This window comes from Vulpes lagopus, chromosome 14, assembly GCF_018345385.1.
Source record: "Vulpes lagopus strain Blue_001 chromosome 14, ASM1834538v1, whole genome shotgun sequence".
NCBI lineage: Eukaryota > Metazoa > Chordata > Mammalia > Carnivora > Canidae > Vulpes > Vulpes lagopus.
The window spans coordinates 29,935,310-29,963,137 of NC_054837.1; the positions used below are offsets into that span (position 1 = coordinate 29,935,310).

A 27,828-nucleotide genomic window follows, 5' to 3' on the forward strand; every position below is an offset into this window, starting at 1 on the left:
GAGAGGCAGAGACACAGGCAGAGGGAGAAGCAGGCTCCATGCAGGGAGTCCGATGACCCAGGATCGAGTCCCAGGTCGGGCTCCCTGCATGGAGCCTGCTTCTCCCTCTGCCTGTGTCTCTGACTCTCTTTCTTTCTCCCTGTGTCTCTCATGAATAAATAAATAAAATCTTAAAAAAATTTTTTTCAGTTCTGCTTTGGAGAAGTTCCCAATTCAACCCAAAAGATAGGGGGAGTAGGAGATGACCCACAGCCCAGTTTGGTTGGTAAATGATCGATTTCTGGTGCTTAGTGACCCCACCAAATGCCCCCACAGCCCAAGGCACCATGGATAACCAATTCCTCAGCTAAATTCTGATTTACAGAAGCTAAGTCGGGGAAGAAAGGGGTCAGGTGGGCCTGATGCACCATATGGGAAGACAGCTGCTTGTTGTAAGCAGGACAGCCAACAGAGCGACAGATCATAATCAGGAAGGATGTTGAAAATGAAACAAGGTGTATTAAGGATGATAATCCTAGGTGTGAGTTAGATCCCTCTCTTCAGGCAAGGCACCATGGGCCAGATAGACTAATAAATTTGGGAAGGTGAAAGAGTTCATCAAATCAGAAACAAACATGGGGTTTAAAGCCCCAATTTTATGGTTCTAGACTTAGGAGCAATCTCTTCAGGTTTGGCAGAGATTGTTTGGGGTTAAAATGAGGCCCTACTTTTTATATAATAAACTCATAGAACTCATGGCCCTCAAACTGGTACCCTCCAAAATAAGGAAGAAACAATGGAAAAATCAATGCATATATGATTATAACTGCTCCTTCCAGGAGTGCCTGGCTGGTTCCGTCAGCAGAGCATATGACTCTTGATCTAGGGATTGTGAGTTTAGGCCCCACACTGGGTGTAGAGATTACTTTAAAAAAAATTAAGATCTTAAAAATAAATAATTGCCCCTTCCAATATATGGACATGCACACACATATGTTGTACCACAGTTTGGGAATGAATGGAGCACACCATTGATTTCTTCCAGAATAACATTACTTGCTCCCATTTTATTTTATTTTATTTATTTTTAAGCAAGTTCTATGCCCAATGTGAGGCTTGGGCCTATAACCCTGAGATTAAGAGCCACATGTTTTACCAACTGAGACAGTCGGGTGCCCCTGTTAGCTCCCATTTTATTTTATTTTTAAAGATTTCATTTATTTGTTTAAAAGAGAGAGTGTGCGCGAGTATGAGTAGGGGGAGGTGCAGATGGAAAGGGAGAAACAGACTCCCTGCTGAGCAGGGAGCCCAACGCACGGCTTGATCCCAGGACCCTAGGATCAATACCTGAGCCCAAGGTAGACACAACTGACTGAGCCACCCAGGTGTCCTTGCTTGCTCCCATTTTAGATCAACATTGGTATTCCTCTGGACAGGGAAACAGAAGTATTTAGCAGGAGACTCCTTTCTTAATAAATATTATTAATGACCAAGGATGATGATGATGGTGTTCTTATTTTATAGACCTAACAAATTGTGATTTTTTTTTAAGACTTTTATTTCTAAGTAATCTCTACATAGACCAAGAGTGGAGCTCGAACTCATGACCCCAAGATCCAGAGTCACCTGCTCCACTGACTGAGCTGGCCAGGTGACCCTGTTATTTAATTGTTAAAACAACACATTTTTAGAAATAATTGCAGTGGTGATACAGCTCATCATGGACAATTGGAAAATACGGAGAAGTCCAGAAAGGAAAGGGAAAAGCATCTGTAATCCCAGGTAGAATTGGGTAGAGTCCAAGTTAAGGCTTTGATTTGTTCTCTTTTAGTCTGCTATTCCATGCATATATACACAGTTGTACATATTTTATGAGAATTGAGACCGTCTTCTGTTCTGAAACGCTTTTTCATTTAATATAATGTGATCTTTGTCTCAAGTCGTTCATTGTTTTCACACAACAGGGACTCTTTACCTCACCATGTAGCAGACCCCATGTAGCAGACTGCATGTAGTAGGCCACCATGTAGCAGACCCACCACATGGGACTCTTCTCTGCTGTAGTGAGTCGAATAGGGACCCAAGAGGTATGTCCACTTGGAATCTTAGAATATGAACTTATTTGGGACAAGGGTCTTTGCAGATGTAATTAAGGTAAGGATCTCAAGATGAGATCATCTTCGACTGGGTGGTCCCTAAATCCAGTGGTAAGTTCCTTTGTACGAGCCAAAAAAGAGGGCATCTGGGTTGCTCAGTCTGTGAAACGTCTGCCAGCGTGGGTCATAATGCCAAGGTCCTGGGATCGAGCCCCATGTGGGGCTCCCTGCTCGGTGAGGAGTCTGCTTCTCCTTCTCTCTCTTGTTCTCTTCCTCTCCCCTTCTTGTCTCTCTCTTAAATAAATAAATAAATAAATAAATAAATAAATAAATAAATGTTTTTTTCTTTTTTTAAGAGAGAGACAGAAAAGGAGATGACACAGAGATACTTAGAGAAGACAGTCACGGAAAATGGAGGCAGAGATTAGGGTAGTGCATCTTCAAGCCAAGGAATGCCAAGAATTGCCAATAGCCACCAGAAGCTAGGAGTGAGGGATGGATGGAACAGATTCTCCCTCATTGCCCCCAGAAGGAAAGAACGTTGCTGACACCTTAGTTTGGATTTCCAGCCTCCAGAACTATAAAAGAATAAATTTTTGTTGTTTTATTTAATTTATTTTTTTAATTAAAATCTTTTTTAAAAATTTCATTTATTTATTCATGAGAGACACACACACACAGAGAGGCAGAGACAGCACAAGCAGAGGGAGAAGCAGGCTCCATGCAGGGAGCCCCACGTGGGACTCGATTCCGGGTCTCCAGGATCAGGCCCTGGGCTGAAGGCGGCGCTAAACCGCTGGGCCACCCGGGTTGCCCATTTTTGTTGTTTTAAACTGCCAAATTGGTACTTTATTATGGCAGCTCTAGGAAACAAATATAGTCACACACACCAAACTAATTCTTACCTCAGGGCTTTTGCACTTACCATCACCACTGACTAGAATGCCCTTCCTCCGGATTTTTGCAGATTTTGCAGATTTCTGCTATGTCTCATCTTTTTTTTTTTTTTTAAGATTTTATTTATTTATTCATGAGAAACACTCACACACAGAGGCAGAGACACAGGCAGAGGGAGAAGAAGGCTGCCCATGGGGAGCCCAATGAGGGACTTGATCCCAGGACCCCAGGATCACGACCTGAGCCAAAGGCACTCAACCACTGAGCTACCCAGGCATCCCTGTGTCTTATCATTTATGGCTCAGCTCAAAGTCACTTCTTCATAGAGACCTACCCTCCCAGTCATCTCAGACCCCTCTGTTTTTTTTTTTTTTTAAGATTTTATTTATTTATTCATGAGGACACAGAGAGAGAGAGAGAGAGAGAGGCAGAGACACAGGCAGAGGGAGAAGCAGGCTCCATGCAGGGAGCTCGACTCGGGACTCGATCCTGGGTCTCCAGGATCAGGCTGTGGACTAAGGCGGCACTAAACCAGCACTAAACCACTGAGCCACCTGGGCTGCCCGCAGACCCCTCTGTTTTAAGTCTGCATTGGGAATATTCTCTAGAATTCTACAGAATATTCCCAACTATCCCTAGTTCCTTTTCCCTTCATTGTTTTACTTCTCTGCGTCTGCCTTCCCACCTTGGATGTGAGTTCTATAAGAAGAGGGTCTTGGGTACCGTGTTCCTTCTTCTATCTCTACCAACCACCCAGAGCAGCATCTGGCCCACAGCACAAAGGCGCTGATGGAAGGGTGCTTGGTTGGTTTAGTTGGTAGAGGACAGAACTCTTGATCTCAGGGTCATGAATTCAAGCCCCACACTGGATGTAGAGCCTGCTAAATAAATAAATAAATAAATACTCACAGGACTCCTGAGCAAATGAACGAATGTGAATTAGTTCTGAACAGATCAGAGTTTCACAGCTGAGTAAGCTTCCTGCTGACTCATGCATTTGAGGCTGAGGGACCTACTCCTTTCTTCTGAGCTCATCTCTGCCATCTTTTCCTCTTTGAGAAGGTAATCTCTGCTTTAACTTTCTACTTCTAGGAATCAACTGGAGAACGGGACAAGCAAAGTGCTCTGAAAACACTTCAATACAAGAACATCTCCATCTGTTTTTCATTTACTGCCATTCGACTATGGCTGGGAGTCTGAGTATCTGCCTTTCTTATCTGTATCTGAGTCAGATGTCAAAGCAAGCCTCATCTTGCTGAAGAATCAAGGAGTGACAGGCTGGGAATGAAAGTGTAACAGAAACTTGGACTGATCACAGACTCAAACCAGTACATCTCCTTTCCATCCCAGAACTAGGAACTGAAACTTTTCCACAGGAAATTCTTTCTTCTCCCTCCCTCCCATGCAAACACCCAATCTGTCCTGATTCCTTTTTTAATATGCAAATAGTAATAGCAATATTCACCAAACTCTAAATAAAACATACAGGGCTCTTGTCACCCTGTCTATACCACCCTTCCAAATTAGATGATTTTTACTTATTCTCAGTCCCCTTACTCATCCTTGTCCTAACACATTTGTCTTTTTTACTTAATACTCTCTTGATGGAGCTCAGTGTCTACTCCCTTTCCCTACTTGACAGTATTTGGTATTTTTCTTTTATTTTTTTTAAACAAATTTTATTTATTTATTCATGAGAGACACATAGAGAGAGGCAGAGACATAGGCAGAGAGAGAAACAGGCTCCATGCAGGGAGCCGGATGGGACTTGCTCCTGGGACTTCTGGGATCACACCTTAGGATGAAGGCAGATGCTCAACCGCTGAACCACCCAGGCGTCCCAGTGTTTGGTATTTATATATCAGGACACAGTTAACAGCCCATAAAGGTCTCTGCTTAAGTAAGAAGTCTCTTTCTGTGAACCATCACCCAGACACATGCAACACCAGACTGTGTGTCTCATATCAAAATTTATTGAAGTGGTAGATTTCTTATAAGGACAGAAACAAGCGAACAAATGTGAAGGAACCTTCTCTCTCTTTACCACTGGGCAGCATTTCCCTTTTAATGACAAAAACAAGAGATGGGAAGGAGTTATCTTCTCTGAGGCCTCTAACTGCTCAGCCTTCGATTATTGTCAACAGGAGAGGAATGGATTAGCCACAGCACAAACACCTTTCCTTTCTCTTAGTAGGACTGTTTTGCTCAGTCCTGCCCTGGCTAATCCCTCTCTTATGACTACTGGAAACTCAGATATTAACCCTAGCTTGTGAGTCTGTCTGCCTAGTGCTTTTCTACTGAAGTGTGGCTGGAAGATTAATTGGTCCCATGGAATGTGGGAGAACTACTGGTTTGTTTAATGACGCCTGGCCTCCCTCCCGGGGCAATAACTCTCCTCCAGCCACTTAGCTTTTCTTATTCCATCTGGAGCCCACCAACAGGCTAGGTATCACCCCAGGAGCCAAGAACCACCCCTGTTTCAGGCAGGTGAGGGAAAGAGGCCAGTGAATCACAGGCACTGATGGGCGTCTCCGTGGCTCCAACTCTACTCAGCAAAAGTATGGACAGTTATGCCATCTTCAGTTCCATGAGTGTCAGAAATTGAGCAGAAGTTTCAGAAGCTTTCCTCTCTGTTCCCCCAAGGGTCCTCTGGTGACGCTCCACAACCAGGCAGCCCACTCTGCCACTACCCTTCTCCAAATCTGATTCTCTGAATCTGGAAGTTCCAGGAAGCCACAGGCCAAGTTTAATGATGGTATCCTGTGCACCCAGGCAAACTGTGTATCCAGAGACCTTGGTTCTTGGTGACAAGCTCTCTTCTTGGCTTGGTTATTTAGCGAGAAGCTGGGGTCAGGTAAGATGGGTTCCATGGCTCACCAGAGTTGACCACTAAATTGTCCGGCACACTCCTGGTAGTATTCAGATCACCTGTGAGCTCCATGCTTGTGCTCTGGTTGTTATCCAACTCTTGTGGTGTCTTTTTCCTCAGGCAGCGGTTGATCAGGGTGGAGAAGAAGTTGGGGAAAGAGGGGCTGGAGAAGTAGTATACCAAAGGGTCCAGCATGCTGTTCATGTAGGTGAAGCTAAGGGTGATGAAAAATGCCAGGTCAACCGAGCGATAGATGTCACAGTTCTTCGTACCTGTAGTGTGCAAGAGCCAGAAAATGCGTATGCGCACGGCCACACTGGGCAGGAAACAGATGATGAAGACGATGGCCACCACCATGATGAAGTTGATGGCTCTCTTGATCTTGGCATGTCTGTCCATTTGTCGTTGGCGCAGGCTCCAGATGATTCTGGCCGAGCAGAATAGGATGATGCCCAAAGGCAGGATGAATTCCAGAAGGAACATAGCATCATGCCACCTGAAGGTATGGCAGATGCTAAAGCTGCTGCACAAATTTGCATCTCTATTCCTGATCAGCATTTTTTTGTATAGGAGGTGACCCGTCAGGCCAATGGTGACACCCCACAAGAGGCAGGAAATGAGGGCCGCTGTCCTATTCGAGATCTTGTTCAGAGCATGGTGAGGATGGACCACCCGGAAGTACCTGTCCACAGCCACCACCGTGAGAAAGATGATGCTGCCCTGGCGGTTCATGGCCAGCATGAAGAGCATTAGCCGGCAAGGGATGTCCCCAAACCTCCAGTCCCACTTCCTCACATAGTTGTCCGTCAAGAATGGCAGGCAGATGATCAGGAGAAAGTCAGCCACAGCCAAGTTGAACAAGAAGATCCGGCTGGATTTCCAGGACTTGAGATGGAAGCAGAAAATCCACAGGGCAAGGCCATTGCCCAGAAGCCCGAACACAAACTCCAGCCCCAATACGGGTGGCAGCACATTGGCGATGAAGTCATCCCGGAACACACAGCAGTTCTTCTTGTCTATTTCCAGAAAATGATTCTGCTGCTGGTGCAGATTCATGAGTGGAACAAGCCGGTCCTGGGGAGCGCCTCACCTAGCGAGTGCTCAAGGAAAGAGGTGTGCGTGTGAGTGGCGAACCGGAGGTTCAGCTCCCGCCTTTATGTCATGTCAGGGTGTTGAAACTGGTGACTGAGTGCTTACCAGGAAACTACGAAATCCCTTAAAAAAAAAAAAAAAAAAAAAGCCAGCAAGACTCTTATGCAATCTTCTGTTTGCATAAACAAGTAATAAAAATCCCCCAGGGAAGACAGGAACCCACAAAATTTCCTAAATGTAAAGGATAAGTTTAGGCAAGTCGACTGTCACTTGTGAATTACTGCAAGGTGAAGGGTTTCCCTTCGGAAGTCGGTGCGCCGGCATACCAGACGCTCAGCATCAGAGAATCAATCCATGGTTGTGTAGTTGGCTCACACAATGAACAAGATGACAATGGCAATAATAATTTCCTGTGCTAAACAGCATGGTTTTCTAGAAACGTTAAGAGTGGCTATGAAGTATTAGCATATATATGACTTAAGAAACAGTAGCATGTATGTGATTTCTTTGGAGACACCAAGGCAGTAACTGTCTATTTTATGAGGACGGACGTGTTGTGTTTGATGCTTCCCTGCTGTCTTCTCTGTACAAACACAGATTGCTTTTCCCCACCAGAAATTGGCGATTAAGCTCTAGCTGGGGGGAAGGGGAAGGATATTTGAGAACAGTATACAATTTCATAAGATGTTTGAAAACTTGAACTTGGCTTGGATTGCCAGTGGTATGTTACAATAAACTGGGTTTTTTTGTTTGTTTGCGTTGGATCTTGATAGGTTTCTGTGCTCATTAGCAATTTATTTTGAGGTATGCGAATTTTATTTTTACCTTTTTAAAGATTTATTTATTTATTTGGCAGAGAGAGAGCAGGAGTGGGAAGGGCATAGGGAGAAGGAGAGAATCTCAAGCAGACTTTGTGCTGAGCGCACCCTGAGATCACAACCTGAGCTGAAACCGAGAGTCAGCCGCTCAACTGACTGCACCACTCAGGTGCCCCTGAAGTACATAATTCTTAAAAATCAATAAGTGTTATTTTTTTAGAGTTTTAGATTCACAGCAAAATTGAGCAGGAAGTACAGAGTTCCTGTATCCTCCTGTTCCCCCTTATACACACATAGCCTCATCGCACTAAGTGCATGATATTTTATAAATTTTTTTTTTTTTTTTAAATTTTATTTATTTATGACAGTCATACAGAGAGAAAGAGAGAGAGGCAGAGACACAGGCAGAGGGAGAAGCAGGCTCCATGCGCCGGGAGCCTGATGTGGGATTCGATCCCGGGTCTCCAGGATCGCGCCCTGGGCCAAAGGCAGGCGCCAAACCGCTGCGCCACCCAGGGATCCCCAAGTGCATGATATTTTAAAAGCCTCCACTTTTGTAAAATTAAACTTAGAGGGATGGGACCCTTGAGGACTTTGAACTCCCCCTCACAGCAGATCACCATTTCACACATAATTTCTTCGCTTCTTAGTATAATTGGGTGTAACCCTAGAGGACATTTCTACCCTTTAATATTTTGGCTATGATCCGTGCTGCATAAGAGGTCCTTCTACTTTGAGTTAAAAATCAGAAATGTGGGGCACCTGCCTGACTCAGCCACGTAAGCATCTGCTTTGGCTCAGGTCATGATCCAGGGGTCCTGGGATCAAGCCTCACTTAAGGGGGGGGTCCCTGCTTGGTGGGGAGCCTGTTTCTTCCTCTCCCTTTGCCCTTCCGCTCACTCATGCTCACTCGTTCTCTATCTCTTAAATAATAAATAAAATCTTTTTTAAAAATAGGAAATCTGGAGCACCTGGCTGTCTCAGTCGACACAGCACATGCAACTCTTTATCTCAGGGTCATGAGATCAAGCCCCACATGGGGCATAGAACTTACTTTTTTAAAAAAAAGAAAAAGAAAATTTATTTCTTCAGAGGCATGCCCAGCTTCAATAACAGGGATTGGTAGATGCTTCACAGTAAATGGGAGTCGAGATGATTGAATATTAGATTCCCATAGGAACCAGAGGACTCAATGATCAAGAAAATGATGAAGATGATGTTGGCTACACTAATAACAAATAAAGAGAAAGAGAAGTTAAGAAAATAATCCTAAAAAAATAAATAAAAATAAAAATAAAAGAAAATAATCCTATTTATAATTGCACTCAAAAAGAATAAAATACCTAGGAATAAATTTAACCAAGGAGGTGAAACACTTGTACACTGAAATATAATACATTGATGAAAGACATTGAAGAAGACACAAAGAAATGGAGAGATATATTCCATGCTGATGGATCAGAAGAACAAATATTGTTAAAATGTACTACCCAAAGAAATCTACAGATTCAATGCAATCTCTGTCAAAATTCTGATAACATTTTTGGTAGAAGTAGAACAAACAAAAATTCCAATAGCATTTTTGGTGGAAATAGAACAAATGATTCAATAGAAAAAAATAATTGTGTGTACAGAACGACAAAAGATCCCGAATAGCCAAAGCAATCTTGGAAAAGAAGAACAAAGCTGGAGTCATCATACTCCTGATTTCAAACTATATAAGAAAGTTATACTAACCAAAACAATATGGTGTTGGCATAAAAACAGACACATAGATCAATGGACTATAACAGAGAGCCCAGAAATAAACCCATGCAAATACAGTCAATTAATTTATGACAAAAAATCCAAGAATATATACCGGGGAAAGCATAACCTCTTCAATAGATGGTGTTGGGAAAACTGGACAACCACATGCAAAAGAGTGAACTGGACCACTTTCTTACACTATACATGAAAACTTTCTGCTTATGTCATGCATGATCTTATAGGTTGTGAGATGGAGCCCTACGTCAGGCTCCCAGCTCAGCGGGGAGTCTGCTGGAAGATTCTCTCCCTCTGCCTCTCCTCCCACTTGTGGGCGTGGGCATGTGCGTGTGCTCTCTCTCTCAAATAGATAAATAAATCTCTAAAAAAATTAACCTAAAATGGGTTAAAGACTTGAATGGCTTTCTGCCCCTGGACGCCACAGAGTAAGCATCGTTAAAGTCTCCCCTCCCACCGCCGTCATGTCTGAGTCAGAGTCTCCCAAAGAGCCTGAGCAGCTGCAGAAGCTCTTCATTGGAGGTTTGGGCTTCCAAACAACCGATGAGAGTCTGAGGAGCCATTTTGAGCAATGGGGGGCGCTTCCGGACTGTGTGGTAATGAGAGACCCCAACACCAAGCGCTCCAGAGGCCTTGGGTTGGTCACATACACCACCGAGGAGGAGGTGGACGCGGCCAGGAACACTGGGCCGCACAAGGTGGACGGAAGAGTCGTGGAACCAGAGGGCTGTCTCCCGAGAAGATTCTCAAAGACCCAGTGCCCACTTAACTGTGAAAAAGATTTTTGTCGGTGGCATTAAAGAAGACACTGAAGAACATCATCTAAGAGATTATTTTGAACAGTATGGGAAAGTGGAAGTGATTGAGGTCATGACTGACCGAGGCAGTGGCAAAAAGAGAGGTTTTGCTTTTGTGACCTTTGAGGACCACGACTCTGTAGACAAGATTGTCATTCAAAAATACCATCCTGTGAATGGCCACAACTGTGAAGTAAAGAGAGCCCTATCGAAGCAAGAGATGGCTAGTGCTTCGTCCAGCCAAAGAGGCCGAAGTGGTTCTGGAAACTTTGGTGGTGGTCATGGAGGTGGTTTTGGTGGGAATGACAACTTTGGTCATGGAGGGAACTTCAGTGGTCAAGGTGGCTTCGGTGGCAGTCGAGGTGGTGGTGGATACGGTGGCAGTGGGGATGGCTATAACGGATTTGGTAATGATGGAAGCAACTTTGGAGGTGGCAGAAGCTATAACGATTTTGGCAATTACAACAATCAATCCTCAAATTTTGGACCCATGAAAGGAGGAAATTTTGGAGGCAGAAGCTCTGGCCTCTATGGTGGTGGAGGCCAATGCTTTGCCAAACCACAAAACCAAGGTGGCTATGGTGGTTCCAGCAGCAGCAGCTATGGCAGTGGCAGAAGGTTTTAATTACTGCCAGGAAACAAAGCTTAGCAGGAGAGGAGAGCCAGAGAAGTGACAGGGAAGCTACGGGTTACAACAGATTTGTGAACTCAGCCAAGCACAGTGGTGGCAGGGCCTAGCTGCTACAAAGAAGACGTGTTTTAGACAATACTCATGTGTATGGGCAAAAAAACTCGAGGACTGTATTTGTGACTAATTGTATAACAGCTTATTTTAGTTTCTGTTCTGTGGAAAGTGTAAAGCATTCCAACAAAGGGTTTTAATGTAGATTTTTTTTTTTTTGCACCCATGCTGTTGATTGCTAAATGTAATAGTCTGATCATGATGCTGAATAAATGTCTTTAAAAAAAAAAAAAAAAGACTTGAACGTGTGACCTGAAACCATAAAACTCCTAGTAGAATACATTGGCATTAAACTCTTTGACCTTGGTCTTGGTGATGATTTTTTTGGATTTGACACCAGAAGCAAAGACAAAAAAAGCATACATGAACAAGAGGGATAATATCAAACGAAAACGCTTCTGCGCAGGGCAGACCGGATGGCTCAGCGCCGCCTTCAGCCCAGGGTGTGATCCTGGATACTGGGGATTGAGTCCCACGTCGGGCTCCCTGCATGGACCCTGCTCCTCCCTTTGCCTGTGTCTCTGCCTCTCTCTCTCTCTCTCTAGATAGTCTCTTATGAGTAAATAAAATCTTAAAAAAAAAAAAGCTTCTGTGCAGCAAAGGAAACCATTAACAAAATGAAAGGCAAGATAATGAATGGGAGAAAATATTTGCAAATTATATATCTGATAAGGGGTTAATAGCCAAAATATATAAAGAATTCATATAACTTAATAGCAAAACAAACAATTTAATTAAAAATGGATAGAGAATCTGAATATTTTCCAAAAAAGTCACAATGAATGACAAATAGGTTCATGAAAAATGCTCAACATTGCTTATCATCGGGGAAATGTAAATCCAAAGCACAATGAGAAATCACCTCACACCTGTTAGAATGGCTATTATCAAGAAGACAAGAAATAACAAGTGTTGGCGAGGCTGTGGAGAAAAGGCAACCCTCTTGCACTGTTGGTGGGAATGGAAATTGGTGCAGCCACTATGGAAAACAGTATGGAGGTTTCTCAAAAAGTTAAAAAAAGAAATACCATACCACCCAGCAATTCCACTTCTGTTTATCCAAAGAAAACGAAAACACTAACTTGAAAAGATATGTGCATGTCCATGTTCATTGCAGCATTACTCACAATAGCCAAAATATGGGAAAGAAACCTACCTGTTCATAGGCAGATGAATGGATTTAAAAAAGTGTGTGTGTGTGTGTGTGTGTGTGTGTGGAATATTATTGAACCATAAAAAATGATGAAATCATTGAACCTTAAAAAAGAATACAATCTTGCCATTTATGACAACATAGATGGACTGTGAGGGTATTATGCTAAATGAAATAAGTCAGATGGAAAAGAGTAAATAATACCATATGATCTCTCATATATGGAATCATAAATTTAAAAAAAAAACCCTCATAAATACAGAGAACAGATGTGTGGTTGCCAGAGGTAGGGGGTGGAGAGTGGGCAAAATTGGTGAAGAAAGTCCAAAGATACAAGGCTCCAGTTATAAAATAAATAAGTCCTGGGGATGTAATGTACAGCATGGTGATGATAGCTAATAATTCTGTATTGCATGTTTGAAAATTATGAAGAGAGGAAATCTTAAAAGTCCTCAGCCCAAGAAAAAAAAATTATGTAGCTATGTACAATGACAGAGTTAACCCGACTCATTATGATGATCATTTCACAATATACACACATAGTGCATCTTTATGTGCACCAATATAATACTGTATTGGTTTCAGGTCAGTTATTCCTCAATTAATTAAAAAAAAAAAAAAGCTAAGGTGCTGTTGCCACCTACATTACAGAGAGCTTCCAATATGCCAGACCCCATGCACAAATAAATGCTTTAACTACGTGATTGTGTTTGACCTTGACTATAGTCCACAAAGTAGGGCCATTACTGATTCTGATTTCAAAATGAAGGAAGTGAAGCTCAGAGAGGTTGGTAATATTCATGCTACCCCAGCCAATAAGAGCAGAGCTTTGGGTTTGAATTTGGCAGTGGCTTCAAAGACTGTGTTCCTAACCACGAAACTACACAGACTCTTACTATATTACTGCCTTATTCATAAGGCTGCACTGGATTGAGGTCCTCTTATGTGGGTGTATTAAGATTCTAGTGAAATGGTTGGTATTTGTTTCCTGACCTTGCTGCCTGTGAATATCCTGCATCCTTCTTGGACTAATGTAGATTAGTAGGTGATATTTAGAACTAATGTCCTTTATTAACTGAGTCAGAAAAACTGATTATTAACAATAATTATTTATTTCCAGGAGCTGGAATGTGCAAGGTACTCTTTCTCTTAAGTTTTACAGTTCTATAATGTGTGTGTGTGTGTGTGTGTGTGTGTGTGTGTGTGTATGTTTCAAACAACAGTCATTGGGACACCTGGTTGGCTTAGTTGGTAGAGCATCTGACTCTTGGATCTTAGGGTCATGAGTTCAAGCCCCATGTTGGGCATGGCGCCTACTTAAATAAACAAACAAATAAATAAAACCAAGTCATGGGTAAAATTAGGAATGAACAACAAATATTGCTAAGTTTGAAAAAAAAGAGAAAAACTGGATGCTTAATCTGGAGCTGTCATCAACCACCGTGAACCCTCTTGGCTTCTTCATGTGCAAATTGAGGGATTAGATAATCTACCAGCTCATTCTATGATTCTAACCGAAAGTTGACAACCACTCAGACTGAATATACATTCCGGTCTCCCTGGATTCTGGTGCCTGCTGTGGAATTTCCGGTCTTTCCACTGTGCCGTGGGCATGATTTGTCCTGTTTGTGTCCCTCTTTTATGTATTTATGTTTTTTCTTACTAGCACATGAGTTGTACAGAAACTTTTAATGAATCATTTCAACAGCGGAGGCAGTGATTCCACCGGGTTTTATGGAAATTCCACTTAAAATTTATGATTTTCACAATTAACTTGAATCTTTTTTTTTTTTTTTAACTTGAATCTTTATGCCTAGTTATCACAGGTTGGATGTGTGCCACTGAACTGAACTGAACCTTTTTTTTTTTTTTTAAATTAAAAATGATAATTGTAAGGTGTGCCTGGCTGGCTGAGTCAGTGGATGATCTCTGGAATTCAAGCCCCATGTTCTTTGGGTGTAGAGATTACTTAAGAATAAAATTTTTAAAAAAATGCTATCATTTATCTCTGTCTGCTTTGTGTTAGGTATCGTGCTAAGAGATTTGTAGATTTAGCTCCATGATCTCATTTAATCCACACAAAAAACTTGGTGAGTGATATGCTCTGATTATCCTCACCATCATTTCCACTTTACAGATTAGAAAACTAAGGCTTAGGTCAAGTGATTCACTGTTTGTCTTTGGATTTACCTGGAATTTCTGTTTTAGTTATCTATTGCTATGTAACAAACCACCACAAAAATCAGTGGCTTGAAACAAACACCTTTGTATTATCTTTCCTGATCCTATGAGTTGACTGGGCTCAGCTGGCCAGTTCTTGTCCAGGGGCAGTTAGGCTCAAGTAGGACACTGGGACACCTGGCCTTTCTCTCTCTCTCCATATAGTCTTGTATCTGCCTGTATGGCCTCTTTGTGTGTTCTTTCCACAGGGCAGATTGAATTTACAAGGCTTCTCAAGGCTTTCAAAAAACATGCAAGCAGAACTTCTTGCTGCCTGGGCTCAGAAACCTCACCTTCGTCGTATTCTGTGGGTTAAAACGAATCATAGAGTCAGTCCATATTCTAAGAGGGGTCACATGAAGATGGAAAGACAGGAAGCATTGTTCATTAGAAGCATTGTGGGAGATTTGCCCCCGTAGATGGTAAGTAACACTGAATTGGGACACTTGGGAGATAAGAGACCTCTGGACTTCTCAGAAAGATGAAGGAGAAATTGAGAAGTAGTAAAGAAATAGAGAAGAGGTTGGCTTCCCTGGCTGACAGAGAAATATGAAAATAAAGGAGAAGAATATTTCAGGGTTTTGAAATACAGTGTGAAATTTCATGTAAAAAATCTAAGGGCAAATCAGAATAATCAAATAATCTTGAAAAAGAAGAAGAAAGTTGAACTCCCACTTCCCAATTCAAACACTTTACAGTCATCAATACAGTGTGCTTCTTGGCATAAGAATAGACATGCAGAGCTATAGGGTATGATGAAAAGTTCAGAAATAAACTTTTACTCAGTTGATTTTCAACAAGGGTTCTAAGATAAATCAGTGGGGGGAAGAACAGTCTAGTGTTGCTGGGACAACTGAATAGCCATATGCAAGAGAATGAAGTCAGATCCCTTCTTTGCCCTGGACACAAAAGTTAACTCAAAATGGATTATAGACCTAAATATAAGACAAAACTCTTAGAAGAAAACCTAGGAGCTCACTCTTAGGTTTGCATAACTTTGTCTTAGGCAAATATTCCTCTCCAAACACACAACAACAAAACTGGTGATTAGGTTTCATTGCTTTAAAAGAGTAGGGCTTTAGGTTTTGTTTTTTTTTTTTTTTCAGTGTCTATTCTATGTTTGGCACTATTCCAGGTGCTTTATTTTTATGTTTTAAAAGATTTTTATTTATTTCTTTGACAGCACAAGGAGGCAGAACCACAGGCAGAGGGAGAGGGAGAAGCAAGTTCCCTGTTGAACAGAAAGTCTGATGTGGGGATCCATCCCAGGACCGTGGGATTGTGATCGGAGCCGAAGGCAGACGCTTCACTGGCTGAATCACAGGCACCCCTCTAGGTGCTTTATATATCTAAATTCATTTAGTACTCAAAACAACCCTATGGCAGGTATTGTTCTTGTCCCCATTTTATAGACAAGGAAAGTAAAGTATTGAGAGGTTAAGTAACTTGCTAAAGCCACAAGCTAGTAAGTAAAAGAGATAGGATTTGGGTCCAGATAGTCGGGGTCCAGGGGCTATGCTCTCCAGCCACCTGTCCTCTGATCCAGCACTTCCACATCTCAGAATCTTCTGAAAACTCTAGCCCATGTGCCCAAAGATACATCATTCAAAATATTCACCACAGCACGATGGCAATAGGGGGAAATTGGAAATCATTTAAATATCCATTAAAAGGCCATGGTTGGGGCACCTGGGTGACTCAGTCAGTTGAGCGTCCAACTCTTAGTTTTGGCTCAGGTTGTGATCTCAGGTTGTGGATGGAGGCCCAAATCAGGCTCCACACTCAGTGGAGAGCCTGCCTAGGATTCTCTCTCTTGGGGGGTCTGGGTGGCTCGGTGGCTGAGCATCTGCCTTTGGCTCAAGTTGTGATCCTGGGGTCCTGGGATTGAGTCCCACACTGGGCTTCCTGCAGGGAATCTGCTTTTCCCTCTGCCTATGTCTCTGGCTCTCTCTCTCTCTCTCTCTCTCTCTGTGTGTCTCTCATAAATAAATAAATAAAATCTTTTAAAAAAAGGTACTTTATTCATGATAAAAGTACCTTGCAAAACTACCTGCCTGTGTATCCTGCTTCAGCAAGATTCATCATTTGTGTGCAAGCGTGTATATACCCCCAATATTAGTCATCACCTCTAGGAAATGAGATTAAAGGGAATGCAAGGAAGACTCTTACTTCTTTATGTATTCATATGTTCTTTTGATTTTGAAGAAAAACATATATGCCTTTGATAATTAAATTTAATTCCTTTCCAAAATCAAAGAATCTGAAAGGCTGGTCATGAATCTTCCATCAAGCAGAGTTGTGAGGTGCACATGGTTCAGTTGGTTGAGCATCCAACTCTGGTTTCAGCTCAGATTGTGATCTCAGGGTCATGAGATCGAACCCCATGGGGCTCCACATTCACTGGGGTGTCTGCTTGAGTTTCTGTCCCCCTTCCTCTCCCTCTGGCCCTCCTCAACTCCCTCTCTAAAAAAAGAAAAAATAAATAAATAAATGTTGTGAAATAGACCTTCTCTCCCCAGTGGATCTCATGGCATCACCTCTTACCAGATTGCCTCAGACCCCCAGGACTTTTCATTCCTGTCCCATTGACTGTCCTGCAGCTCCCAGGTAACCTGCTTTCTTACCACATCCTCTCTCACTGGGACACTTTTCCCCATTGAGTCATCTGGTTGCCTCCTTTGTCACCTTCAGGGCTAAGTTCAGGAGTCACTTCCTCTGAGAAGCCCTCCTCAGCCCCCCTCCCCCCCAGGTCAAGATGAAGTCCTTGGGCTGTCCTGCAGAACCTTATTCTTACCACTTTCACACAGTTACCCTGAATGGTAGTTTGATTTTTTTCCTTGGTTTCTACAATAGAACCCACAGGGTCAGGGGCTTTGTTTTCTATTTATGTTTCTACTGTGCCTGGTACAGAGTTGGTGCCTAATAAATGGAATGAGGGCAGCCCAGGTGGCTCAGCGGTTTAGCACCACCTTCAGCCCAGGGCGTGATCCTGGAGACCCCATGTTGGGCTCCCTGCATGGAGCCTGTTTCTCCCTCTGCCTGTGTCTCTGCCCCTCTCTCTCTGTGTCTCTCATGAATAAATAAATAAAATCTTTAAAAAAAAAAAAAAGGAAGAAAGATGGAATGAATGAGTGAATGAATGAACGAATCTTTACAAGGATAAAGTATTAACCTCTTCCCACTCCTACTATATCATCACTGGACAGTGAATATAGTTATCTATCTGTCCTATTCCATCTCAAACCGTGTGTGTGTGTGTGTGTGTGTGTGTGTGTGTGTGTGTAAATAAATGTATAAAATTTAGGGCCCCAGCTTCATGAGTGAGCTCAAAAGGGGCCTGTGTTTACTCAAACAAAGCTAAATTCCTCTTCCTTACAATTTCTGAAGAACACTTGGTAAGATCTCTTTTTCATCACATTGTGAATTGAAAAATTGGAATCTGAACTGTACTTGGGTTTTTCATTTTCCTTCTTTTTTGTTTGTTCTTGCTGGTTCTTAGTGAGAATCTCTGCCTACCTGAGATTCTGGATTTTTACACTACTTTCTTCGAAGCGTATGGTCTTAGGAGTCACACACACAGAATGCAGACTTTCTTTTGGAAACCATTTTTATTAAAACGAAGCAACAAAGGAGCAGCCCAGGAATGAATTATGAGCAGGGATAGAATCAAAAGCAGAAGTGTGGGGCTTCCACAGATTTCTTTTTGGAGGATATATGGTTCTCTGAGGCAGATAAGAATCATGCTTTCACTCCTCCCCAGGCAGCTGGGGAGTGAGGAAATTCAGGTAGTGACAGTACAGCAGCTACTTGGGGTGGCAAACTCCGAGGGAAATGGCTCCTATGCCTCATCATCTTTGTGTGCAAACTGCATTAATGTCAGAAGTCGTAATATTGAGTACTTACTGCCAGACACAGAACTTAATGCTCCATCTGCACTTGTGTATTGAGCACCTATGTGCGGGCACTCTTCTAGGCACTGGAGGCATAACAGTGAACAGAATCCCTATGCTTGAAGACAAACCATGAGAGACTCCTAACTCTGGGAAACAAAGGGTTGCAGAAGGGGAGGTGAGTGGGGGGATGGGGTGACTGGGTGACAGGCACTAAGGAGGGCACTTGATGGGATGGGGAGTGAATTTAAATTTATAATGGCAAATTGAATTTAAATTTAAAAAATTTTAAAAAAAGCACCCCTGTGCTTCGGGAGCTTACGTTCATGGAATCTGCCCACCAACCTCTTGACATCTACGTTATTGTTACTTCTGTTTGACATATGAAAAAAATGGAAGCTGAAGGTTTAAATAAAATCTGCCCTCAGGTGGGAATGTGAACTGGTGCAGCCACTCTGGAAAACTGTGTGGAGGTTCCTCAAAGAGTTAAAACTTGATCTGCCCTATGACCCAGCAGTTGCACTGCTGGGGATTTACCCCAAAGATACAGATGCAGTGAAACGCCGGGACACCTGCACCGCGATGTTTCTAGCAGCAATGTCCACAATAGCCAAACTGTGGAAGGAGCCTTGGTGTCCATCGAAAGATGAATGGATAAGGAAGCTATGGTCTATGTATACAATGGAATATTCCTCAGCCATCAGAAACGACAAATACCCACCATTTGCTTCGATGTGGATGGAACTGGAGGGTATTATGCTGAGTGAAATAAGTCAATCGGAGAAGGACAAACATTATATGGTCTCATTCATTTGGGGAATATAAAAAATAGTGAAAGGGAATAAAGAGGAAAGGAGAAAATATGAGTGGGAAATATCAGAAAGGGAGACAGGACATGAGAGATGCCTAACTCTGGGAAACGAACTAGGGGTAGTGGAAGGGGAGGTGGGCGGGGGTGGGGGTGACTGGGTGACAGACACTGAGGTGGGCACTTGACAAGATGAGCACTGGGTGTTATTCTATATGTTGGCAAATTGAACACCAATAAAAAATAAATTTATTTTAAAAAAACCTGCCCTCAGATTATACACCTAGTAAGTGGTTGAGCTGGGATTCAAATTTAGGTTCATCTGACTTTCCAGAGCCCATACTTTTCATTGCTGGGTATGGAGTGCCTCTGCAAAAGGAAATAATAAAGACAGCTGATAGGAGTGTTTCAAGGCCAAAGAACTAAAATCTGGTAAGGTCATCTGGGGCAGAGAGTACCCTGGAAATTTGAGAATGTGTAAACAAAAGAGCCAAGAATGACTTTCACCACTCTGTGGCTTGAGAACAGAGCTAAAGATGGCTTGGACTCCTTCCCCCTAATCCAGGGCCGGGGCAGCCTGTCATTCCATAGAATCATTCAGTTTTGAGGGCTCCAAGTACACGTGTGGGAAATTCATGTGCATAAGGGACATCACCCTTCCCACCCTTTAGTGTTTGTACAGAAATCTGAAACGAGAGGAACATACTGATGTTTGCAATGAACAGGTCTAGAAACTATATTCCCTGAGAGGTTAGTAAGAGAGAGAGTATTAACCTTTCTGTTTGCCTCCTCCCCCCGCCCCCCCAGATACTTTGCTGTCACACAGGGCTTGACTAACAACCCTCCAGGTAAAAGGGAGACTAGCACAGTGCCCAGCATGTATATGAATTCAGTGGATACTTGGAAAATGAATGAATAAGTAATCTCAACTCGTAGTCATATAACAAGCAGTCAGAAGCAATCACCCTGGGCTCAGCCCTTTGCAAAGGCCAATGGGATTTTTTTTCAAGCGCTCAGCTCTCCCTGGAAACATATCCCTCAGCACCTTCTTTGAAATGCAAAGGCTTGCAGAAAAATGCAGAGGTCAGAGAAGATCAGAGCAGATGGTTTTGCTGCCCTTCTTCTTGGGCTACTGAGAAATCAGAGCCATACAGAGGGGCCTTGTGAAGATGAAATTCGTCAGGATCAAGACAACTCCCTCGAAAGAGCCTCACTCAGCCTAATATCAAGCTGTTGACTTACTCCGGAATCTACTTTCCAAAACACGTAACAACTTAAGGTCAGAGGATAGGAAATACTGCTAAGTCATTAAGTTCACTGATGCTCCCAGAAAAAGGATATGTCCGGTGTACGTATTGATACCTATTTACTCAGCCACTGGAAACTGCCCAGGAACTGAGCTCTTCCCATAGCCCCACCCAATACCCATGCTCCGTTCTGTGCACATACTGTCCTGTCCTTGTAACTGGGTCCTAGAAAGGTAACCCACTCACTTCTCAACTGGAACCTTCCAAAAAGCCATAGTGACCTGGATTCCACTTCCAGATAGAGTGAGGAGGATACAGCTGAGGAAGGGTGGCATTTTCAAAGCCTTCCCACCCCCTTGGCATGAACTATTTCTAAGTCCGTTTGTCTGTCCTCCTTGGGTTTTGCCTGTCTGCCTGTTTCAGTGCCATTCCACACATTTGAAGATCCTGCTGCTCGTTGGATTGGCTCTGGAAGCTGTTTGCCACACGGACACAACTCTTGCGACAGAGCTTTGGGATTGGCATCTCTTCCGGCCTCTGGGTCTTGGAGTGCCCTGGACTCTTTGGTCGCAAACCGCGGATCTTGAGCTTGGTGTAGAATTTGGGGAATACAGGACTCGAAAAATAATACACCAGAGGATCCAGCATGCTGTTCATGTAGGTGAAGCTGAGGGTGATGTGGAGGGCTACGTGGACAGAGGGGTCGCAGGCACTCGAGGGCACCGTCCAGAGGAAATAGAGTCTGGCCGACACGCTGGGCAGGTAGCACGTGATGAACACAACCGCCACAACCATGATGAACCGGGTAGCCTTCTTCATCCGAGTCTGCCTGGCCAGCTGCCGCCTCTGCTTCAGACTCCAAATAATCTTGAAGGAGCAGAACAGGATGATGCCGAGAGGGAGGAAGAACTCCAGCTGGAACATGATGTCGTGCCAGCCATTGGCTGACTCCATGATGAAGCTCTCACAAGATATGGTCTTCTCATGCACGCACAGATGGTTCTCCATCAAAAGGTAGAGAGTGCCCAGGATGACCATGATCCAAAGGGCACAGACGATGCCAGCCGCAGTCCGGTTGGAGATGGTGTTCAGCACGTGGTGGGGGTGGACCACTTTGAAGTACCTGTCCACGGCCACCACAGTGAGGAAGATGATGCTCCCAGCCCTGTTCATGGCCAGCATGAAGAGCGCCACCCGACACAGAATGTCCTCAAAGGCCCATTGCCTGTGTCTCCAGTAGTAGTCTGTCCGGAAGGGCAGGCAGATCATGAGAAGGAAGTCGGCCACGGCCAGGTTAAAAAGGTAAATAGTGCTCGGCTTCCAGGTCTTCATGTAAAAGCAGAAACCACAGAGGGCCATGCCATTGCCCAGTGCGCCCAGCACGAAGGCCAGGATCAGCAGCGGTGGCATCACCTGAGAGATGGGGTCCCCCTCGATGAGGCAGCACGACCCGTTGTCCATGGTGGACAGTGGACAGGTGTCCCGTGTGCGGGGGTGGGGGGGCCCTGGGAGTCCCCACAGAGACACAGACGCTTATCTGAAGGCTACCACTCACCCAGCTGCTGGTTTCTTGACTTCTTCAGCCTGGGATGCAGGTACCGACTGCACGTGTGGGTGGACACAGCCACCGCTGGGAAGACAGAGACTTCAGCCAGGGGATGAGAGACTCAGGGAGGTCCTTCCTTGGCAGGCTGTCCCAGGCTACCTGTCTCCCCACCAGGTGAAGCATGGAGAAACGCAGGCGGTCATTTCTGGGCTGCAGGCAGGTCCGGTGAGATTCATGGAGCAGTTGCTGGGTCCAGCCCCAGAACGGTTTTTCTTTCCAGCCTCACTCTTGCTCTTCAGACTCCTGCGCTGGAGAGCATGCAAAGCTGCCCAGAAGGCACGAAAAAAGCTTGTTTGTCCTCCCTCCCGGTGGAGAAATACAAACATTTCCTGGAGCCGTTCTGGGCCTCTGCCCCTAACCTTTGCCTGACTGCCCCGTCCTCTCCCTATCCCATGGGGCTCTCCCAGGCGGTGCCAGAGGGGGAGGCTCTGCTCCACAGCTCCTCAGACCCATTTCCGCTGCCCACACTAAAAAATACAGCACTTAAAATTCAGAAGGGGCTGTGGAGGGGGGAAAAAAAGCTAGAAAAGCTTTATTCGAGCTTATTTTTAGCTAACAAAGCTAAAAGTAGCACTTGTTGGGTGTTAGAAAAACTCTGTGGAGTGCGTCTTCTTCCCTGCATTCACACCCCTGCCCTTTGCATCCTCCCCTGAACCCAAGTGATCCGTTACACAACTAGCAAGACCATGCAATGGAGCTGAAGTCACCTCTCATGAGTCTGTCTCCACGCAACAGCCTCTTGGGGAGCCGGTTCCTCTCTCTGCTGTTTGCAAAAGAGGATTTGGCTCTGAGTCTCCCACTGGTCGTTCAAAAGAGCCAAATACCAAATGATAGATATGCTTTTAATTTTAACTATGTGCTGAGCGCATTGGTGGGGCGAGTGAGGGTTGGGCAGTTGGTCAAGGAGTCTATCTCTAAAATAATCATGGGTAAAAAGAGACTGCACCCAAGCCCAGAGATTTTACTAAAATGTCCTATCCTTTGGCTTTAGAGATGATCTATCTGCCCTATTCCTTTCAGCTCCTAGCTTAGGAAAGGGGTGCAGGGGCGGGAAATACATTGAGAGAATGCATATACTCCTTCTTCCAGTTGCTGATTAAAGCAAAGTTCCTTCCACTGAATCCTGGACTCCAGATCAGCCACGACATCTCCCCCCACCCCACTGTGACTGCTGCCACCTCCCACCTGTAGAAACTATTGAGAGTTTCCTGACTGGTTTCCTTTCCTCTAATCTATTCCCTGTAATTCCTTTCCCACACCACCATGTGATTTTTTTCTAAAGCACAGATGGGATCATATCCTTTTATAAAAAAAAAACCTTCATCTGCTCCCTTCAAGCTGCCAAGGTGATTGGTGTATGGCCTGTGAGCCATATCTGGTTCTAAAGCCAGTTGGTTTCGGGCCACATGTTTTAAGAACTTAGGACTGTCCTGGGGCGCCTGAGAGGCTCCGGTCGGTTAAGTGTCTGCCTTCGGCTCAGGTCATGATCCCCAGGTCTTGGAATCCAGCCCCGCATTGAGCTCCCTGCTCAGCAGAAAGCCTGCTTCTCCCTCTCCCTCTGCCTGCTGCTCTGCCCACTTGTGCTCTCTTTCTCTCTGTCCAATAAATAAATAAAAACTTAAAAAACAAAACCAAAAAACCCCCTTAGAACTCTCCTATAAAAACCTGGATTTCCAGACTTTCTTGGAAAACTGGAAGATCTGGCTGCTGTGGGCCACACAGCAACCATCAGCTGGAGCTGAGAGTAGCTGCTCCCTGTGTCAGGGGCTTTCTCCATTTTGCCCCAGTCCCACCACTCCCTATTACCTAGTCAGCTTCACTCATTTACGTGCCTGGTTTCTGTGGGATTTTAAGTTTGCCACATCTGCTCTAGGCTAAAGTCACATTTGTCAGATTGGTATACAAGGCTCTTCACGGATGGGCCTTGTGTACCTTTCCAATGCCATCCTGCTACTTTTTCTCCTCACACCTTGTTAGTCTCATAACTTCTAATAAATAATACACCCATTGAACATGTCTGTTTAGCTCCCCTGCTAATCCAAGAGGTCCTTGGAGACAGAGTCCATGTTCTTGGTAAATACCTGAATACCATCAGGCTGGATTTTTCAACAAATGGAAAGTATTCCTCATTCTTTTTTTTTTTTTTTTTAGTATTCCTCATTCTATGCGAGCAGACACTGTTAGGATTCTTGTAAAAGCAAAGTGCTTCCCTTTTCTCAAATGACTAACACCTGCCTTTTTCCACACTCTTGCGAAAGCACCTTCTCTTTCTCTTTGCAGAATTCTACAGAAGGCAGAGGATTAAGGAAAAAAGAATAGGTTTCCATTTCCCTGAAAGTCTGCTATTGAGAATAGGAGAAGCTGTGCATGTGTGGGACTAGGGGATATGGGAACTCTCTGTATCTTTCCCTCAGTTTTGCTGTGAATATAAAACCTCTCTCTAAAAAAAAAAAAGAAAGAAAGAAATAGTCTGGGGTGCTGTAGCTCAGCTGATTAAGCATCTGCCTTTGGGTCAGGTCATGCTCTTGAGGTCCTGAGCTACACTTCGGGCTCCCTGCTCTACGGGAAGTCTGCTTCTCCTTCTTCTGCCCTTCCCCCTGCTGGTGCTCTCTCTTCCTCTCTCCCTCTGTCAAATAAACAAATAAAATCTTAAAAAATAATAATAAAATAAAGAAATAGTCTTGGGGATCCCTGGGTGGCTCAGCGGTTTGGCGCCTGCCTTTGGCCCAGGGCGTGATCCTGGGGTCCCGGGATCAAGTCCCACATCAGGCTCCTGGCATGGAGCCTGCTTCTCCCTCTGCCTGTGTCTCTGCCTCTCTATGTCTATCGTGAATAAATAAATAAAATCTTTAAAAAAAAAAAAAAGAAAGAAATAGTCTTAAAAAATGTAAACCAAATTTTATTATTGATCTTATTTTTACTCCTAGTTACTAATCACAGTGCCTGATGCAAATTGAGGCTTTTTTGACTTAAGAATGCAGATTGGGGGGATCCCTGGGTGGCGCAGCGGTTTGGCGCCTGCCTTTGGCCCAGGGCGCGATCCTGGAGACCCGGGATCGAATCCCACGTCGGGCTTCTGGTGCATGGAGCCTGCTTCTCCCTCTGCCTGTGTCTCTGCCTCTCTCTCTCTCTCTCTCTGTATGACTATCATAAATAAATAATAAAAAAAAAAATTAAGAATGCAGATTGGATGAACCTCTAAGGTTGTTGCCTGATGCTTCAGATTCCTCCAAATGAGGAAGATATTATTAATTGTCTGGAGCTAAGTGTTTAGTGGGAAATAAAACAACTACATAAATAACAATTTTAAGAAGCACATTGAATAAGCAGATTGAGGTAATATTCTTCAAAATATAGCATACAGGGCGACCCTGGTGGCACAGTGCTTTAGCACCACCTGCAGCCCGGGGTGTGATCCTGGAGACCCGGAATGGAGTCCCACATCGGGCTCCCTGCATGGAGCCTGCTTCTCCCTCTGCCTGTGTCTCTGCCTCTCTCTCTCTCTCTCTCTGTAGCTCATGAATAAATAAATAAAATCTTAAAAAAATATATATGTATAGCATACACACCACAAATGATGTGTGAGGTTATTGTGGATGGTGTAATACACACATATATTTTGACTTCGTGGCTACAACTATATTTATTTATTTTAAAGATTTTATTTATTTATTCATGAGAGACATACACAGGGCGGCAGAGACACAGGTAGAGGGAGAAGCAGGCTCCATGAAGGAAGCCTGATGCAGGACTCGATCCCAGGACCCCAGGATCACGCCCTGAGCCAAAAGCAGACGCCCAACTGCTGAGCCACCCAGGTGCCCCTACAAACTTATGTTAAAATGTGTTTGAAAAAAATACAACTGGTCCATGGGAGTTTTGTGAATGAGAGGAATGACGGAGAGCTATTAAAATTTGTAGGGGCAGAAACGGAAGGAACAGACATTCCAAACACTATGAAGAGTGTAGAAGAAGTGAAAAGCCAGGCATTTGAGTTTGGAATCATGGAGTCTGAGAATAGGCCACATAGCTCTGAGTGGACCTATCCTACAGGGGACTTTGAACTCTGAGGGAGCAGGGAGGCATTTTGGAGTGAGCAGCATCCTGAAGGATCAGGGGAATAGTTGAAAAAGAGAGAGAGAGAAGCAACAGTCTTTTGTTGCCCTCCCGCACCCCAATCCCACCCAGCCCTCCTGCCTGCTCTGGAGCCACAGAGCTGCCTGCTGTTTCCCTCAGGAATCCTGCAGGCTCAAAGCCCATGTGTTCTCTCTAGTGTGTTCTGCGGTGAGCCGCAGAGCGGGTATTTTTGAGGAATGAGGGCCTCCAGACAACTGAAGCCCACTCCCTTAAGTACCAACACTGAAAAAAAAAGTTTCTCATCCTCTTCTTCAGATTCCACATCAGATAAAGGGAACTGTTAGCGCCATCCACTTAGCACAAGCCCTAAGCTTGGTTCCCTCTTCTTCCTCACGCACCATGATCCCCAATTGGTCACCCACATGCCCTAAATCTCTCTCCAGCCACATTGCTACCACTTCAGCTGGTCCAAGATTCTGGAGGAGTGTGGTAGTCTCCTGATTGTTCCTCCTGCCCTGCCCCTGTCTTACTCCTCCTCCAATCCATTTTCCAAAACTCAGATCTGATGATGCTACTCACCTGGTTAAATGCTCCAGCAGCTCCCGTGTTGTCCTTTGCCAGGAATTCAAGATGACTGGCAAGGCCCCGCAGAAAGGCCTGGACACCTCCCACAGCAGCTGTACTATGTTTGGTATCCAAAGGCTGTCTTATAGGGACTTCTGGGGAAATACTTCCTCCCACCCCCAGTCCTGGATAACTCCTCTTTTGTCAGCCTCAGCCTAGACCAGCATCTTCCAATAGAACTTTCTACCATGATGGAAGTGCCCTGTAATATACATGTGGCTACTGAGCACTTGAAATGGGGCTAGTAGAACCTGAATTTTCAATATTATTTAATTAATTTAAAGTTTAAAAGCCAGGGTGCCTGGGCGGCTCAGTTGATTAAGTGTTTGCCTTTGGCTCAGATCATGATCTCCGGGTCCTGGGATCAAGTCCCACGGCAGGCTCCCTGCTCAGTGGGGAGTCTGCTTCTCCCTCTCTCTCTCTGTCTCTCCCCCCTACTTGTGCTCGCTCACTCTCTCTCTCTCAAATAAATAAATAAAATCTTTCTTAAAAAAAGTTTAAAAGCCACATGTGGTTTGTGGCTAGCACACTTCATACAACTGCTGAGCCTTTTGTGAATCTCCCTCTCCAGTCTGGGTTAGGCTCTCTTCTTGGTACCATTTCTGGCACCCATACACTTACCACATGTTTTTATGATTATTATTATTTAAAGATTTATTTATTCATTTGAAAGAGAGTAAACTAGAGTGTGGGACGGGGCAGAAGGAAAGAGAGAATATCTAAACAGACTCCCAGCCTGCAGAGAGGAGGCCCGAACATGGGGCCTGATTGCAGGGACCCAAGATCACAACCTGAGCAGAAATTGAAAGTCAGGTGCCCAACCGACTGAGCCCCCCAGGTGCCCCCTACCACACAGTATTGTATTGATTTACCTGGTATTTCCCTCTGGCTCTGCCTCTGTTTCTATAAAAAAAAAAAAAGCACTGGATCTGATTCAGCTTTGTGTGCCCAGAACACAGCCCAATGCCTGACCCCAAGAGGACACTCAGTATGCATGTCTTAAGTAAATGAATGACCCAGTAAACAAATGATTGTAGACCTCTGCAGTTTACTTATTCTGTTGGCTGTAGGAAACACCTCTGAACAGGAAAGGCAGATTGAAAAAACTTCAGAAAACACCTATCAGACTGATGTGGTGTGAGTTTGGGG

General features: G+C 44.2%; 2 protein-coding genes and 1 pseudogene across 2 annotated transcripts; 1 reads left to right on the top strand and 2 right to left on the bottom strand.

Moving 5' to 3' along the window:
• Nucleotides 1-4,925: 4,925 nt before the first annotated feature.
• On the bottom strand, nt 4,926-26,752 carry HCAR2 (hydroxycarboxylic acid receptor 2). Its single transcript, XM_041729214.1, has 2 exons — nt 26,635-26,752; nt 4,926-7,056 (listed from the first exon to the last, which is right to left on the bottom strand). Exon 2 carries the CDS (start codon nt 6,895-6,897, stop codon nt 5,806-5,808), a length of 1,092 nt encoding a protein of 363 aa, XP_041585148.1. The 5' UTR covers nt 6,898-7,056; nt 26,635-26,752; the 3' UTR covers nt 4,926-5,805.
• LOC121475694 lies at nt 9,980-10,937 on the top strand (annotated as a pseudogene).
• HCAR1 (hydroxycarboxylic acid receptor 1) lies at nt 19,267-26,772 on the bottom strand. The gene is made up of 2 exons (XM_041729215.1): nt 26,635-26,772; nt 19,267-22,243 (listed from the first exon to the last, which is right to left on the bottom strand). Exon 2 carries the CDS (start codon nt 21,831-21,833, stop codon nt 20,745-20,747), a length of 1,089 nt encoding a protein of 362 aa, XP_041585149.1. The 5' UTR covers nt 21,834-22,243; nt 26,635-26,772; the 3' UTR covers nt 19,267-20,744.
• Between the last annotated feature and the right edge of the window lie 1,056 nt (nt 26,773-27,828).

Bases quoted from the DNA above. Each gene is read 5' to 3' on its own strand.
- HCAR2 (XM_041729214.1), bottom strand. From the start codon at position 6,897: ATGAATCTGCACCAGCAGCAGAATCATTTTCTGGAAATAGACAAGAAG.
- HCAR1 (XM_041729215.1), bottom strand. From the start codon at position 21,833: ATGGACAACGGGTCGTGCTGCCTCATCGAGGGGGACCCCATCTCTCAG.